The 17,909-nt window shown below is 39.5% G+C and overlaps 2 protein-coding genes across 2 annotated transcripts; both read right to left on the bottom strand.

The window, feature by feature from the left end:
* Positions 1 to 2,102: 2,102 nt before the first annotated feature.
* Positions 2,103 to 7,434, bottom strand: LOC107293246 (signal recognition particle 19 kDa protein-like). The gene is made up of 5 exons (XM_015822390.1): positions 7,318 to 7,434; positions 4,462 to 4,537; positions 3,603 to 3,674; positions 2,753 to 2,864; positions 2,103 to 2,599 (listed from the first exon to the last, which is right to left on the bottom strand). Exons 1-5 carry the CDS (start codon positions 7,356 to 7,358, stop codon positions 2,466 to 2,468), a joined length of 435 nt encoding a protein of 144 aa, XP_015677876.1. The 5' UTR covers positions 7,359 to 7,434; the 3' UTR covers positions 2,103 to 2,465.
* A 4,825-nt stretch (positions 7,435 to 12,259) lies between these two features.
* Positions 12,260 to 17,501, bottom strand: LOC107293245 (signal recognition particle 19 kDa protein). Its single transcript, XM_015822389.1, has 5 exons — positions 17,385 to 17,501; positions 14,621 to 14,696; positions 13,761 to 13,832; positions 12,910 to 13,021; positions 12,260 to 12,756 (listed from the first exon to the last, which is right to left on the bottom strand). Exons 1-5 carry the CDS (start codon positions 17,423 to 17,425, stop codon positions 12,623 to 12,625), a joined length of 435 nt encoding a protein of 144 aa, XP_015677875.1. The 5' UTR covers positions 17,426 to 17,501; the 3' UTR covers positions 12,260 to 12,622.
* Positions 17,502 to 17,909: the final 408 nt, after the last annotated feature.

Raw genomic sequence — 17,909 nt, 5'->3', positions numbered from 1 at the left:
CATCTAGTCCAACCCCCTGCTCAGGCAGGAAACCCTATACCATTTCAGACAAATGGCTGTCCAGTCTCTTCTTAAAAACTTCCAGTGTTGGAGCATTCACCACTTCTGGAGGCAGGTTGTTCCACTGGTTAATTGTTCTAACTGTCAGGAAGTTTCTCCTTAGTTCTAGGTTGCTTCTCTCCTTGATTAGTTTCCATCCTTTTCTTCTTCTTCTGCCTTCAGGCACCTTGGAAAATAGCTTCACTCCCTCTTCTTTGTGGCAGCCCCTGAGATATTGGAACACTGCTATCATGTCCCCCCTTGTCCTTCTCTTTGTTAAACTAGACATACCCAATTCCAGCAGCCTTTCCTTATCTGCTTTAGCCTCCAGTCCCCTAATCATCTTTGTTGCTCTTCTCTGTACTCTTTCTAGAGTCTCAACTTCTTTTTTACATCGTGGTGACCAAAACTGGATGCAGTATTCCAAGTGTGGCCTTACCAAGGCATTGTAAAGTGGTATTAATACTTCACGTGATCTTGATTCTATCTGTTAATGCAGCCCAGCACTGTGTTGGCCGTTTTGGCAGCTGCAGCACACTGCTGGCTCATATTTAAGTGATTGTCCACTAGGACTCCGAGGTCCTAGTAGACAATCTTTTTTCTTTTGATTCAAACTCAACTTCCAGTTGCCTTCATAGAAATAGGCATATAATTTTCTTGGCAACAATATAGAAGTGGTTTGCTGATGTCACTTTGTAGATATTTTTCCCAATCTAAATTGCAACTCCTAGATTCCTGATTATCATCCTAACCGGGCCTAATTCTGCTCGCCTTTAAGCTGAGCAGCTAGGTGCTGCCCCCTAGCTGGGCACCACGGCATCTTACTGTAACCTAAATCCCATTAGTATAAAGAAGCACGCGAAATGTAATCTATGTATGATTATGTTCCATGCAAAATGAGATAATATATGTCACTGACACCAATAATATGCATACTGTATTGTTGCCAAAAACTATTTTTGCTACATATACTTTTCTATTAAATTCTTTCTGGAAAAATCCACATACTTGTAATCAGCTGGAAAATAAAGATAGTATAATAGAAGTGTGCAAGTCAAACCAAGCCAGGTGGGAAGTTTCCCATTTGAAAATGCACTAATAGAGTTAATTTGCATGGGACTGAGAAAACATCGACATATTGCCTAGAGAACAGGCTTGTATATTTGACCTTTTATTGCTTTTTGTAATTTTATGCCATTGGAATAACTTTAGTGTAAGGCAATATTATTGAACAGCTGAAGTTGATACAGAAAGATGTAGAGCATGACGTAAATTAAAATTAAAGTCAGCACCACAAAAGTGAGTGTCCTTGGTTCATTAATTGCTGATGCAAATACCTTCAGAGTTATAAACTATAGTAGAAATAAGTCTTTCATCCCACTAAACTAAATCTGAGGAAGTGCTAAAGCCAAAAATGTATGATTTTACAGTTTTTGAGTTTGGTGAAAGATAAGTCACTACTTTTCACATGAAGAAAGCAATATTGCTATCAGATTCTATCAATTTCCACTATATAGTCATTGTAGTTAGAAATTTGTCCTTCTTGTATTTTTCCATATGTTACTGATTATTTATATTAACTACATGAAACATTGATGGTACATCTTTCTGTTTCAGTTTAGAAATGCTGATTATCTTGAGCAATGTTATAATTGATTTAAACTATATTTAATATAGTTTAAATATAGTTTATTTAAACTAAACAGAACCCAGAAAATTAAAAAAAATATATAGTTATCATACATACAATGCTGGACCAACCCTGGGTCCATGGACTTTCAACTATTGTTACCAATGTTTTCTTTTTAAAACTACATTTAGACATTCTTAGGTATTTTGGCACTAAAAAAAAAGTTCAATTATGAAATTTAAATTTAAATTATTCCTTTGGACATCTACAGAAAATATATTGATATAAACAGAGTACAATTTATGAGTACTTTCCCTGCAATTGCCCATGAAATACAGCTGTCGTAACTCTCCCAGGCATGACAGTTTATTGATTTCCATCAAAAAATAATATAACTGGAAGCACTACTTAGCAATTAAAACATTCTAAACAGTTTAATCCAAACATATGTTTATTGTAATAAAGAGAAGCCCAACATCACAGTGACAAATGTATTTCATTGTAAAGTTATCAAGTGAAAATGTATCCAAGGCAAAAACAAACAGCTTTGCATTCATTTGTACATACAGTTCAATACACTAAAACATTATTTTTCCATATTTTTTAAATATTAGAAGAGGATTTTCTGGTTATGTTCCCAAATAGTTCAACCATAATTTTATGCAAAATGAAATTCATTCTAATTCAAAAACTACCACAAAATAGCTTTGCATGTTCTCATTGGTCTGTCCGTCATTTGAAATCATTATTCTTCTGTAACCATACTCATTTGAATATATATTAGTCCATGTCACATTCATTTCTTCTTTTTTCCTTTGTTTTTTTTGCCTCCTTCTCCTTGCTGTAGACTTGGGTCACTGCTTCCCATTTTCTGTGTCCTTGTTTTCAGTTTGGGAATTGTTTCTGCTGCATATAACATCACTGCCTTACCTAAACAGAGAGAAAAGAACAAGAAAGTAATTCATCAAGCAGAGGGTAACCAAAAATTATCCACCATTTGCGCTCCATAATATGCAGCTTTGGCTTCCATCTATAAATGAACAAAAGGAACAAACCAGCCTTGTGCATATTTATAACACTCACGTGTTGGAAACTCAGGCTGACATAGATTACCATCTTCCTGCTTCAGCTGAATGCGAACTCTACCCCTATATTGCGCATCACGGTTCCATTCCCTGGGATACATTTTGTTTTTCTAGTACATAAAGAAAGTTCAGAACATTACAAGTTAAGCATAAGCAAAATAAAAATGCTTACAATTATAAATCTACTTTGGGAGCAAGAACCGTTAAACTATTAAATTAACAGTCCTAATAGTTACACAGGAATAACAAATATAGGGCTAAACCAGGGGTCTTTGAACTTGGCCCTTTCATGACTTGTGGACTTCAACTCCCAGAATTCCTCAGCCAGCGTGCCTGGCTGAGGAATTCTGGGAGTTGAAGTCCACAAGTCATAAAAGGGCCACGTTTGAAGACCTCTGGGCTAAACTGTTTATTTTAATAGTCAAATATATTACCTTAGTAATTCAAAGGAAAACTCTGTGAGAAAGGCTACAATTTATTGTAACAATTTGAAAGTTATATTATTAAAGGGTTTTGGGGGGAGTGTATGCCAAGGATTAGATTTCAAACATGGATTTCCCAGCTCATTATCTTAATTATTGTAGTATACCAGCATAAACATTTTAGATTTATAGCTCTCCAGAGTGTTGTTAACACTCTATTGGAAGAATGTGTTCTGTGATCCTCAACCTCCATTTATTACAGTGTCCTCTGTAAGGTCTGCTGCTTTCATTATTCTAAGGAAGGGAAGGACTTGTGTCACAACATTGCTTCCGTGAGTTTGACTCTTCTTACTCCCTTCCCCTTTGTCACCAATTGTGCAATTATAGTTTTACATAAGAGTATAGTAGGAAATAAAAAAAAAATACCTCCAAAAGCACATTAAGACCAACTGCTGCACAAACATCTTGGATTTCTGTAGATGTAGGATTTTCAATAGCCTACCGAAACAAAACAAAACAAAACAAAAAAACCCAAATATTTTTTAGCGTTTATGATTTCTGGCCACCAATTAAGCTGTCACCCACAGATTAATTGTTATTAGCTAATGCTACAGAATTTGGAGCCTTCAGCGTTTTATTGCAACAGCATTAAAATGATTATGTGCATCTTACCCATTTATAGGAAAAAGAAAAAACAATTCCTAAAATATATTGAGGTACAATTGACTAAAACAACAAAAATCAATTAACACAATAAAATGGGAAATATTTAGAGACATATGGTATAGCCCATAGAATGTATAGATATAAATTAATTTGAGCATGCACAGCTTTAAATTTTGCAAGCCATATGCCAGCTTTAAAAATTGGCACTGACAACCCTTGTCAATTTGTTACCCGATACCAAAAGAAAAAAAAAAGCAAAGAAATTTTCATGTAACAAAAATGTTAGTTAACCATGGAGTAATTATAGCTTGCAACTAAACTTTTTAATATTCCTAGATAGATAAATCATTTAAGTACTTTAATTTTAAACTACATTAAAACAACCAAGTCTTTTTATACATGCAAGACATAAATATGTAGTGGCAAAATTAACATTATGCACTAATGAATATATACAATGCATTTTTTTACTTAAAGCAAATACAGATACTACATCTTAGTATCTGATTAATAAGGCTTCATGAAATAACAGATCACACAAATACATTTTATTCTACATAAGTTTCCAAATTATATTTCTGATGCACAGATTTTCTTTCCTCCCTTCACCCACAATTACTTTGTCAAGAGGTATTCTTCTTCCTTCTGCTATTGTCTTCTTGTTATTTATATAGGCTGGATATACACAGATAAACCTAAGGCAAGAAATAAGAATTGAAAGCTGATAGGACACATAAAAGAATACTTATTTCTTCACATTCAAATATTTTTCCAAATAGGACATATGCAGCTCCTAAAGTAAAGAAATCCACTATGGCTAAGAACTATATCAGCGAAAGGGCTTATTTTTATATTTTAAAAACTAGACAGCCTACAAGGGGTCGTCATTTCAAAGACATTGCCTTACCTAAACATAAAACTAGGGGCAAAAAAGCAATGGGAACAGGAGCAACTTTTGATTTCCAGCCGGTTTGATGTAGAATTGGTCTGCCTAGCTACCAGAGGGCTAGGGTGGGATCAGTCTAAAGAACTTCCAGGCAACAGTGCAGCACTGTAGGAGCACTGAAGTGACCACATATTTGCCAAATTTCAATCCTATGGGAAGCATGAGTCCCAGGTTTTGGATGCATTCTACAAGTTAGCCCATTTGAGGTACCTTGATTCAAAAACTGCTGCCCTATGATGCACTGTTTGGCCCAGTTAAAGGTTACAGACACAAAGGTTTTAATAACATATAGATAAAACTGAACTGGGTAATAAAACATTTATCTATTTATAATCCACTTTTATTACTTTTTACAAAGGTTTTAATAACATATAGATAAAACTGAACTGGGTAATAAAACATTTATCTATTTATAATCCACTTTTATTACTTTTTTTATAAATAACTCAAGGTGACAAACATATCTAATACTCCTTCCACCTCCTATTTTCTTTGCAAGAAGAAGAGGATTTGGCTGAGAGAGACTGGTCCAAAGTCACCTAGTCGGTTTTCATGCCTAAGGCAAGATTCAGGGTCTCCTGGTTTCTAGCCTGGTGCCTTAATCACTAGCCCAAACTGACTCTCCAAAACATTTTATGTTTTATGAGTGAATTCAATGTTGCCAAGTGCCAATCCTTACAAAGAAGTATCAGCAGATTTTAAGAATTCCTAAAGCTTGCAGATGCATCCCAAATAAATAAGTAAATGATAAATAAAAGATTCTGTCCCACCCCAATCCCTTTAAAGTGGGAAATTAAGCTGACTTCTATTCATGAACACCACCATATGGAATGTTTGAGGGGAAAAAAACCTAAAACACTTGACAGGAAGAATATGAAACTGAATGGCTAATTTGCTATCTTTTTTATTTGCAGATTCTGTCTCTAATATTTTAAATTAAATAATATAGTAGCTTATCACAACTGCAGATCTAAACCACTTTTTTTATAGAAATCATTTCTCTTCCCTCAATCAAGGGATGCACAAGTATAGCCTTCAACTGGTGGGCTGGAACCAGAGCGAGACCCATCATAGGTTACAAGAGCAGCATTACCACCAACCAAGGATATGTCTAAAGAGAAGAGGCTCCCAAAATGCACGCGCATCTGCGGAGTGGGCATGAATGGGCACCTGCAGGAAAAGCACCTACAAAGAGGGCATGGATATCATACCATTATGACAGTGTCATACAAATTACGTGAATACACAACTAATGCAACTTATATAACACACACACACACAATTATATAACATATAACATTTGTATGTGACATCAGGCTTCTTATGGATGCCTATTCCACTCCATTGTGTGCTGCCAAAATACTGGATCTCAGAAAACCTAGATAATGATTGTCTTAAGGAAGCCTCTGTTAACTCATGTAAATTCATTGTTCAAACAAAGTAGGATGCTTGTTTTATTAACGTTTAATCAGAGTGGTTAAGATTTTGGACTAGGACAGTGGTTCTCAACCTTTTTAATGCCGCGACCCCAACCGGTCGTAAGTCGAGGACTAAACCGGTCATAAGTTGAGGACTAAACCGGTCGTAAGTCAAGGACTACCCAACCGGTCGTAAATCGAGGACTTTCCCTGCCTGGGAACACCGCGCATGCGTGGTTCCGCCCCCTGCGCCAGCCGAGGTGTAGCTGGCAAGCGGCAGAGACGGAGCAGGCCAACCACCAGCTGGCCCAGCCCAAGGGAGGTAAGGCACCCGCTGGAAAAGGGGGGAAAAATGGCAGACAAAAAAAATGGCGGACAGCCTTGCTTGGCGACCCCCATGAAATGGCCGATGGACCCCAAATGGGGTCCCGACCCACAGGTTGAGAACCACTGGACTAGGAGCTGAAAAACAAGGGTGTAGTCCACCCTTACACAAGAAATTCAGCGGGTGACTATGGGGCCGGTCAGGCTGCTGTTGGGAGGAAAAAAGCAGGAAAAAAAAGTTCTTCGTAGTCCTCTTTATGCTCTTGAAGAAAAGGGGGGGGGTTGCATGGAATGAATGAATGAATGAAATTGAATGAAATAAGTCTCTAAGCACGTTGCAGCCTTTATTCTACTGCCCTTCCTGATTCAGTTACGAAAAACAGTGTGTGTGGGGGGGGGGGAAGCACGCAGGTCCCTCTCTCTCAGCTCCGCAGAGCAGGGACCACGAAACGAGGCGCATTCCCACGACACGCAAAGCCAACGGGCTCCTTTATGGAAGCCACCGGATCGCCCAGTCAAGCTGCGGAAGACCGAGCCCAAGAAAAACGGGACAGCTGCAACCGTCGCCCCGGCCTTGCAGCAGGTTGCCTCTCTTGAGCTTCGGCCACTCTCGGCCGTCGCGTCCGGCCCTTCCCTACAGCCGCCCGAGCCGAGGGGAAACCCAGGCGCTCCCGGGTTAACTAAACCGCGGTTCACACGACGCGCGAGTCTGCGACGATTTGGCAATTCGCCACTCGGGGGCGAATCCTGGCAGAGAGCTACGGCGCGGCTCCCGTTCCCACGTTACCGAGATTTATCGGAGGGTAAAGAGGACGCAGCCCAAGCCATGGCCTCCGCATCGGCAGGCGGCAGCGGCTTTTCGCGACTCGGCCATTCACCAGCCACGGCGAACCGGGGACCGGAAGCGGAGAAAGCGAAACCGACCGTCCCGCCCTCGCTCAGTGACGTCGTTTGACCTCAATGGTTAGTGGAAGTGTCGCTCATGGATAAACGGAACTTATAACAGCGAGGGACTGTCTCGGTGTCGCGAGAGTTCCTGTAAGGTTTGGTGACTCATGAACTAGAGCAGGGCTAGGCAACCTCGTCTCATTTATGACTCATGGACTATGCTGGCTCAGGAATTCTGGGAGTTGAAGTCCATGAGTCATAAAAGAGACGAGGTTGCCCAGCCCTGAACTATAGAGATGGGAAATCGAGCTGCGGAGGGAGGTCCCTGATTTTAACCTCCTCGCCGGGCGGATGACGTAGCAAACCACAAAGATGCCTCAGATTATAGATCAGGGGTAGTCAACCTTGGCTCTTTTATGACTCGNTGCTGGCTCAGGAATTCTGGGAGTTGAAGTCCACGAGTCATAAAAGAGCCAAGGTTGACTACCCCTGTTATAGATGGAGAACCATGAAAAGTGATGGGTGCTGATGTGGCTCCCATGTTGGACGTTGTTGCACGTGACGGATTTTTCTTTCTTTTTTTTTTTTACAGGATTCTATCTCTTGTTAGAGACCCGAAGCTTAATAAAAGAACTTGGTAAAATGTCTGAATCTAGACATGCAAAGCAATGACAGCTGTGGGAGAAAATTCAGAATTCATACTGTATAAGAGTAAGAAACATAAATTAGCAATATAAACGGAGAAGAAAACTTACTGAAATCACACCCACTGTAGAGTTATCCTCTACGCCAGGGGTTTCCAACCTTGGCAACTTTAAGACTTGTGGACTTCAACTCCCAGAATTCCCTAGCCAGCATTGCTGGCTGAGGAATTCTGAGAGTTGAAGTCCACAAGTCTTAAACTTGCCAAAGTTGGAGATCCCTGCTCTTTGCTGAGCATGTAACATTGGTGACTTTTACCGCTGACATGAAAAGTCACCCATCTTTCCCAGCTTGGTGCTCTTCAGTTATGTATCTCCAGTTATGTGTCAGGGACTATGGGAATTGGAGTTGAGATTGGAGAAATATGTCCTAGCTATGAAGGTTTCAACAGGAGTAGGGAACGAGGTAGATTGTATTGGTCCACTTAATTCAAAACTACATAGCCTTTGGAAGCTCTGTTGTTCATTCCTGAGTTGGTCCTGCTTTTCTGTTCCAAAACCTTATTACATAAAATGAATAAAATTCCTGACTCAGGAATTCTGGGAGTTGAAGTCCATGGGTCATAAAAGACCGAGGTTGCCTACCTCTGCTCTAGTCCTATAGAAAAAGATAGAAATATGAATAATAATGCAGCCAACAATAAAACAAAGATTAAGAAGAAAAGCAAATCTGAGAAACATTGGGGGAAAGGGTTCTGGGTCATAGAGGATCTTGGAAACCTTTAAAATAGAGCATGTCTTGCAGCCAAAAGATTAGATAATAAGTGAGTCACAATTTTCTGTAAATCCTCTGTGCAATAACTATGTCATGCCAGATGTGGAAAATAGGTCTGTGTTGGACTGAGAAAATGGGGAATTTTCTTCCTTTAAGGGATTAAAAATAAAGAAGAGGTTGCAGATGTCATTTGTCTCTCTCAGGCATGGATTTGGTGGCTAAAAACTGTATGTTTGTTTATTTTCTATAATTTAAAGTGGCTATTTGTTGGTGCATATGGTTATTTCAATTTATCATCAAATAATGGCTGCTAATAATAAAATCGAGGAGCTGAAGTATTTCTATCACAAGATCATCTGGAAAAAAAATGAAAAGGGAAATACAGAAAGTAAAGAAATTTACCAAAACAGNGTCGCTCCCATGTAACACCGCTGCTGCGCGAGCTACATTGGCTGCCGGTGGCCTTCCGGGTGCGCTTCAAGGTGTTGACCATCATCTTTAAAGCGCTCCATGGCATCGGACCTGGATATCTCCGAGACCGCCTCCTGCCGCAGATTACCCCCCATCGACCTGTACGCTCCCACAGAGTGGGTCTCCTCAGGGTGCCGTCAGCCAGACAGTGCCGGCTGGCGACCCCAAGGGGGAGGGCCTTCTCTGTGGGAGCTCCCACCCTCTGGAATGAACTACCCCCAGAGATCAGGGTGATCCCTGATCTCCCTTCCGCCGCGCCCTTAAGAAATGGTTCTTCCAGCTTGCGGGACTGGCCTAGGGGAAACTTTTAGAGGGGGTTTTAATTATAATTTTAATTAGACCAATTACTAATATTTCCCTTTTAATTAACTTTTTAATCTGTAGTGTGATATTTTTGTATTTTATCCGGTTGTTAGCCGCCCTGAGTCCGCAAGGAGAAGGGCGGGATATAAATTTAAAAAATAAAATAAATAAATAAATAAAAATATTTCAGAATGTGTTTCTTCAGCAAAGGTACTGTGATGTGTCTGAATCCCTCCTCTGTAAGGATGATGTTCCATCCCACAGATAGTGAGAGCTGCTGCCTGCTTGTCTTCCTGTATACTGAGTGAAATATTAAACTACCTGTGCTAATATCCATCAATGCATCTTGTAGGAAATAATACTCCCAATAGCTTGGGAATTCTCAATATTGCTAATAGTACAGAATCTCTTAAACACACATTTCAAAAGAAAGGGATTTAAAAATAAAATCATTTGAATTCTATATACGATCATTTCTTGTTTCCCCCCGAGAGTCTTTATCATAAGAGATCAAAATGTTCATTATTATTATTATTATTTCAACCTTCCCTGGAACCTCCAGTAGATCAGGTTGGGGGACGAGTCCGTCCTTTGGGATATGGTAAAGTCTGTTTACCGACAGGTCAGAGAAGAATTTTTGAAGGTCACAACCTCGTAAGTGGTGAAGAGGAGGCAGATTGTTCCATTGGTTATTTGTTCTGTCAGGAAGTTTCTCCTTAGTTTTAGGTTGCTTCTCTCCTTGATTAGTTTCCATCCGTTGCTTCTTGTTCTGCCTTCAGGCGCCTTGGAAAATAGCTTGACTCCCTCTTCTTTGTGGCAGCCCGAGATATTGGAACACTGCTATCATGTCCCCCCTCGTCCTTCTCTTCATTAAACTAGACATACCCAATTCCAGCAGCCTTTCCTTATTTGCTTTAGCCTCCAGTCCCCTAATCATCTTTGTTGTTCTTCTCTGTACTCTTTCTAGAGTTTCAACATCTTTTTTACATCGTGGTGACCAAAACTGGATGCAGTATTCCAAGTGTGGCCTTACCAAGGCATTGTAAAGTGGTATTAATACTTCACGTGATCTTGATTCTATCCCTGTTAATGCAGCCCAGCACTGTGTTGGCCTTTTTGGCAGCTGCAGCACACTGCTGGCTCATATTTAAGTGATTGTCCACTAGGACTCCGAGGTCCTAGTGGACAATCTTTTTTCTTTTGATTCAAACTCAACTTCCAGTTGCCTTCATAGAAATAGGCATATAATTTTCTTGGCAACAATATAGAAATGGTTTGCTGATGTCACTTTGTAGATATTTTTCCCAATCTAAATTGCAACTCCTAGATTCCTGATTATCATCCTAACCTGGCCTAATTCTGCTCGCCTTTAAGCTGAGCAGCTAGGTGCTGCCCCCTAGCTGGGCACCACAGCATCTTACTGTAACCTAAATCCCATTAGTATAAAGAAGCACGCGAAATGTAATCTGTGTATGATTATGTTCCATGCAAAATGAGATAATATATGTCACTGACACCAATAATATGCATACTGTATTGTTGCCAAAAACTATTTTTGCTACATATACTTTTCTATTAAATTCTTTGTGGAAAAATCCACATACTTGTAATCAGCTGGAAAATAAAGATAGTATAATAGAAGTGTGCAAGTCAAACCAAGCCAGGTGGGAAGTTTCCCATTTGAAAATGCACTAATAGAGTTAATTTGCATGGGACTGAGAAAACATCGACATATTGCCTAGAGAACAGGCTTGTATATTTGACCTTTTATTGCTTTTTGTAATTTTATGCCATTGGAATAACTTTAGTGTAAGGCAATATTATTGAACAGCTGAAGTTGATACAGAAAGATGTAGAGCATGACGTAAATTAAAATTAAAGTCAGCACCACAAAAGTGAGTGTCCTTGGTTCATTAATTGCTGATGCAAATACCTTCAGAGTTATAAGCTATAGTAGAAATAAGTCTTTCATCCCACTAAACTAAATCTGAGGAAGTGCTAAAGCCAAAAATGTATGATTTTACAGTTTTTGAGTTTGGTGAAAGATAAGTCACTACTTTTCACATGAAGAAAGCAATATTGCTATCAGATTCTATCAATTTCCACTATATAGTCATTGTAGTTAGAAATTTGTCCTTCTTGTATTTTTCCATGTTACTGATTATTTATATTAACTAGATGAAACATTGATGGTACATCTTTCTGTTTCAGTTTAGAAATGCTGATTATCTTGAGCAATGTTATAATTGATTTAAACTATATTTAATATAGTTTAAATATAGTTTATTTAAACTAAACAGAACCCAGAAAATTAAAAAAAATATATAGTTATCATACATACAATGCTGGACCAACCCTGGGTCCATGGACTTTCAACTATTGTTACCAATGTTTTCTTTTTAAAACTACATTTAAACATTCTTAGGTATTTTGGCACTAAAAAAAAAGTTCAATTATGAAATTTAAATTATTCCTTTGGACATCTACAGAAAATATATTGATATAAACAGAGTACAATTTATGAGTACTTTCCCTGCAATTGCCCATGAAATACAGCTGTCGTAACTCTCCCAGGCATGACAGTTTATTGATTTCCATCAAAAAATAATATAACTGGAAGCACTACTTAGCAATTAAAACATTCTAAACAGTTTAATCCAAACATATGTTTATTGTAATAAAGAGAAGCCCAACATCACAGTGACAAATGTATTTCATTGTAAAGTTATCAAGTGAAAATGTATCCAAGGTAAAAACAAACAGCTTTGCATTCATTTGTACATACAGTTCAATACACTAAAACATTATTTTTCCATATTTTTTAAATATTAGAAGAGGATTTTCTGGTTATGTTCCCAAATAGTTCAACCATAATTTTATGCAAAATGAAATTCATTCTAATTCAAAAACTACCACAAAATAGCTTTGCATGTTCTCATTGGTCTGTCCGTCATTTGAAATCATTATTCTTTTGTAACCATACTCATTTGAATATATATTAGTCCATGTCACATTCATTTCTTCTTTTTTCCTTTGTTTTTTTTGCCTCCTTCTCCTTGCTGTAGACTTGGGTCACTGCTTCCCATTTTCTGTGTCCTAGTTTTCAGTTTGGGAATTGTTTCTGCTGCATATAACATCACTGCCTTACCTAAACAGAGAGAAAAGAACAAGAAAGTAATTCATCAAGCAGAGGGTAACCAGGAATTATCCACCATTTGCGCTCCATAATATGCAGCTTTGGCTTCCATCTATAAATGAACAAAAGGAACAAACCAGCCTTGTGCATATTTATAACACTCACGTGTTGGAAACTCAGGCTGACATAGATTACCATCTTCCTGCTTCAGCTGAATGCGAACTCTACCCCTATATTGCGCATCACGGTTCCATTCCCTGGGATACATTTTGTTTTTCTAGTACATAAAGAAAGTTCAGAACATTACAAGTTAAGCATAAGCAAAATAAAAATGCTTACAATTATAAATCTACTTTGGGAGCAAGAACCGTTAAACTATTAAATTAACAGTCCTAATAGTTACACAGGAATAACAAATATAGGGCTAAACCAGGGGTCTTCGAACTTGGCCCTTTCATGACTTGTGGACTTCAACTCCCAGAATTCCTCAGCCAGCGTGCCTGGCTGAGGAATTCTGGGAGTTGAAGTCCACAAGTCATAAAAGGGCCACGTTTGAAGACCTCTGGGCTAAACTGTTTATTTTAATAGTCAAATATATTACCTTAGTAATTCAAAGGAAAACTCTGTAAGAAAGGCTACAATTTATTGTAACAATTTGAAAGTTATATTATTAAAGTTTTTTGGGGGAGTGTATGCCAAGGATTAGATTTCAAAGATGGATTTCCCAGCTCATTATCTTAATTATTATAGTATACCAGCATAAACATTTTAGATTTATATCTCTCCAGAGTGTTGTTAACACTCTATTGGAAGAATGTGTTCTGTGATCCTCAACCTCCATTTATTACAGTGTCCTCTGTAAGGTCTGCTGCTTTCATTATTCTAAGGAAGGGAAGGACTTGTGTCACAACACTGCTTCCGTGAGTTTGACTCTTCTTACTCCCTTCCCCTTTGTCACCAATTGTGCAATTATAGTTTTACATAAGAGTATAGTAGGAAATAACAAAAAAAAATACCTCCAAAAGCACATTAAGACCAACTGCTGCACAAACATCTTGGATTTCTGTAGATGTAGGATTTTCAATAGCCTACCAAAACAAAACAAAACAAAACAAAAAAACCCAAATATTTTTTAGCGTTTATGATTTCTGGCCACCAATTAAGCTGTCACCCACAGATCAATTGTTATTAGCTAATGCTACAGAATTTGGAGCCTTCAGCGTTTTATTGCAACAGCATTAAAATGATTATGTGCATCTTACCCATTTATAGGAAAAAGAAAAAAACAATTCCTAAAATATATTGAGGTACAATTGACTAAAACAACAAAAATCAATTAACACAATAAAATGGGAAATATTTAGAGACATATGGTATAGCCCATAGAATGGATAGATATAAATTAATTTGAGCATGCACAGCTTTAAATTTTGCAAGCCATATGCCAGCTTTAAAAATTGGCACTGACAACCCTTGTCAATTTGTTACCCGATACCAAAAGAAAAAAAAAAGCAAAGAAATTTTCATGTAACAAAAATGTTAGTTAACCATGGAGTAATTATAGCTTGCAACTGAACTTTTTAATATTCCTAGATAGATAAATCATTTAAGTACTTTAATTTTAAACTACATTAAAACAACCAAGTCTTTTTATACATGCAAGACATAAATATGTAGTGGCAAAACTAACATTATGCACTAATGAATATATACAATGCATTTTTTTACTTAAAGCAAATACAGATACTACATCTTAGTATCTGATTAATAAGGCTTCATGAAATAACAGATCACACAAATACATTTTATTCTACATAAGTTTCCAAATTATATTTCTGATGCACAGATTTTCTTTCCTCCCTTCACCCACAATTACTTTGTCAAGAGGTATTCTTCTTCCTTCTGCTATTGTCTTCTTGTTATTTATATAGGCTGGATATACACAGATAAACCTAAGGCAAGAAATAAGAATTGAAAGCTGATAGGACACATAAAAGAATACTTATTTCTTCACATTCAAATATTTTTCCAAATAGAACATATGCAGCTCCTAAAGTAAAGAAATCCACTATGGCTAAGAACTGTATCAGTGAAAGGGCTTATTTTTATATTTTTAAAGTTTAACTAGACAACCTACAAGGGGTCGTCATTTCAAAGACATTGCCTTACCTAAACATAAAACTAGGGGCAAAAAAGCAATGGGAACAGGAGCAACTTTTGATTTCCATCCGGTTTGATGTAGAATTGGTCTGCCTAGCTACCAGAGGGCTAGGGTGGGATCAGTCTAAAGAACTTCCAGGCAACAGTGCAGCACTGCAAGAGCACTGAAGTGACCACATATTTGCCAAATTTCAATCCTATGGGAAGCATGAGTCCCAGGTTTTGGATGCATTCTACAAGTTAGCCCATTTGAGGTACCTTGATTCAAAAACTGCTGCCCTATGATGCACTGTTTGGCCCAGTTAAAGGTTACAGACACAAAGGTTTTAATAACATATAGATAAAACTGAACTGGGTAATAAAACATTTATCTATTTATAATCCACTTTTATTACTTTTTTTATAAATAACTCAAGGTGACAAACATATCTAATACTCCTTCCACCTCCTATTTTCTTCGCAAGAAGAAGAGGATTTGGCTGAGAGAAAGAGACTGGTCCAAAGTCACCTAGTCGGTTTTCATGCCTAAGGCAAGATTCAGGGTCTCCTGGTTTCTAGCTTGGTGCCTTAATCACTAGCCCAAACTGACTCTCCAAAACATTTTATGTTTTATGAGTGAATTCAATGTTGCCAAGTGCCAATCCTTACAAAGAAGTATCAGCAGATTTTAAGAATTCCTAAAGCTTGCCGATGCACCCCAAATAAATAAGTAAATGATAAATAAAAGATTCTGTCCCACCCCAATCCCTTTAAAGTAGGAAATTAAGCTGACTTCTATGCATGAACACCACCATATGGAATGTTTGAGAAAAGAAAAACTAAAACACTTGACAGGAAGAATATGAAACTGAATGGCTAATTTGCTATCTTTTTTATTTCCAGATTCTGTGTCTAATATTTTAAATTAAATAATATAGTAGCTTATCACCACTGCAGATGTAAACCACTTTTTTTATAGAAATCATTTCTCTTCCCTCAATCAAGGGATGCACAAGTATAGCCTTCAACTGGTGGGCTGGAACCAGAGCGAGACCCATCATAGGTTACAAGAGCAGCATTACCACCAACCAAGGATATGTCTAAAGAGAAGAGGCTCCCAAAATGCACGCGCATCTGCGGAGTGGGCATGAATGGGCACCTGCAGGAAAAGCACCTACAAAGAGGGCATGGATATCATACCATTATGACAGTGTCATACAAATTATGTGAATACACAACTAATGCAACTTATATAACACACACACACACACAATTATATAACATATAACATTTGTATGTGACATCAGGCTTCTTATGGATGCCTATTCCACTCCATTGTGTGCTGCCAAAAAACTGGATCTCAAAAAACCTAGACAATGATTGTCTTAAGGAAGGCCTCTGTTAACTCATGTAAATTCATTGTTCAAACAAAGTAGGATGCTTGTTTTATTAACGTTTAATCAGAGTGGTTAAGATTTTGGACTAGGACAGTGGTTCTCAACCTTTTTAATGCCGCGACCCCAACCGGTCGTAAGTCGAGGACTAAACCGGTCATAAGTCAAGGACTACCCAACCGGTCGTAAATCGAGGACTTTCCCTGCCTGGGAACACCGCGCATGCGTGGTTCCGCCCCCTGCGCCAGCCGAGGTGTAGCTGGCAAGCGGCAGAGACGGAGCAGGCCGACCACCAGCTGGCCCAGCCCAAGGGAGGTAAGGCACCCGCCGGAAAAGGGGGGAAAAATGGCGGATAAAAAAAATGGCGGACAGCCTTGCTTGGCGACCCCAGTGAAATGGTTGATCGGCCCCAAATGGGGTCCCGACCCACAGGTTGAGAACCACTGGACTAGGAGCTGAAAAACAAGGGTGTAGTCCACCCTTACACAAGAAATTCAGCGGGTGACTATGGGGCCGGTCAGGCTGCTGTTGGTAGGAAAAAAAGCAGGAAAAAAAGTTCTTCGTAGTCCTCTTTATGCTCTTGAAGAAAAGGGGGGGGGGGGTTGCATGGAATGAATGAATGAATGAAATTGAATGAAATAAGTCTCTAAGCACGTTGCAGCCTTTATTCTACTGCCCTTCCTGATTCAGTTACGAAAAACAGTGTGTGTGTGTGGGGGGGAAGCACGCAGGTCCCTCTCTCTCAGCTCCGCAGAGCAGGGAGCACGAAACGAGGCGCATTCCCACGACACGCAAAGCCAACGGGCTCCTTTATGGAAGCCACCGGATCGCCCAGTCAAGCTGCGGAAAACCGAGCCCAAGAAAAACGGGACAGCTGCAACCGTCGTCCCGGCCTTGCAGCAGGTTGCCTCTCTTGAGCTTCGGCCACTCTCGGCCGTCGCGTCCGGCCCTTCCCTACAGCCGCCCGAGCCGAGGGGAAACCCAGGCGCTCCCGGGTTAACTAAACCGCGGTTCACACGACGCGCGAGTCTGCGACGATTTGGCAATTCGCCACTCGGGGGCGAATCCTGGTAGAGAGCTACGGCGCGGCTCCCGTTCCCACGTTACCGAGATTTATCGGAGGGTAAAGAGGACGCAGCCCAAGCCATGGCCTCCGCATCGGCAGGCGGCAGCGGCTTTTCGCGACTCGGCCATTCACCAGCCACGGCGAACCGGGGACCGGAAGCGGAGAAAGCGAAACCGACCGTCCCGCCCTCGCTCAATGACGTCGTTTGACCTCAATGGTTAGTGGAAGTGTCGCTCATGGATAAACGGAACTTATAACAGTGAGGGATTATCTCGGTGTCGCGAGGGTTCCTGTAAGATTTGGTGACTCATGAACTAGAGCAGGGCTAGGCAACCCCGTCTCATTTATGACTCATGGACTATGCTGACTCAGGAATTCTGGGAGTTGAAGTCCATGAGTCATAAAAGAGACGAGGTTGCCCAGCCCTGAACTATAGAGATGGGAAATCGAGCTGCGGAGGGAGGTCCCTGATTTTAACCTCCTCGCCGGGCGGATGACGTAGCAAACCACAAAGATGCCTCAGATTATAGATCAGGGGTAGTCAACCTTGGCTCTTTTATGACTCG

The sequence above is a fragment of the Protobothrops mucrosquamatus genome, unplaced genomic scaffold (genome assembly GCF_001527695.2).
Source record: "Protobothrops mucrosquamatus isolate PMUCROS unplaced genomic scaffold, P.Mucros_1.0 scaffold1545, whole genome shotgun sequence".
In the NCBI taxonomy this organism is placed as follows: domain Eukaryota; kingdom Metazoa; phylum Chordata; class Lepidosauria; order Squamata; family Viperidae; genus Protobothrops; species Protobothrops mucrosquamatus.
The sequence above is the reverse complement of the archived record's forward strand: the minus strand, read 5'-3'. Positions and strand labels throughout refer to the sequence as shown.

What these genes read in the sequence shown, in the direction of transcription:
- LOC107293246 (XM_015822390.1), bottom strand. Translation starts at nt 7,358, where the DNA reads ATGGCTTGGGCTGCGTCCTCTTTACCCTCCGATAAATCTCG. An exon ending in TTACCCTCCGATAAATCTCG is followed by an intron (nt 4,538 to 7,317) that starts GTAACGTGGGAA and finishes TTCTTGCCTTAG; the next exon opens with GTTTATCTGTGTATATCCAG. An exon ending in GTCTTAATGTGCTTTTGGAG is followed by an intron (nt 2,865 to 3,602) that starts GTATTTTTTTTT and finishes TTTATGTACTAG; the next exon opens with AAAAACAAAATGTATCCCAG.
- LOC107293245 (XM_015822389.1), bottom strand. Translation starts at nt 17,425, where the DNA reads ATGGCTTGGGCTGCGTCCTCTTTACCCTCCGATAAATCTCG. An exon ending in TTACCCTCCGATAAATCTCG is followed by an intron (nt 14,697 to 17,384) that starts GTAACGTGGGAA and finishes TTCTTGCCTTAG; the next exon opens with GTTTATCTGTGTATATCCAG. An exon ending in GTCTTAATGTGCTTTTGGAG is followed by an intron (nt 13,022 to 13,760) that starts GTATTTTTTTTT and finishes TTTATGTACTAG; the next exon opens with AAAAACAAAATGTATCCCAG.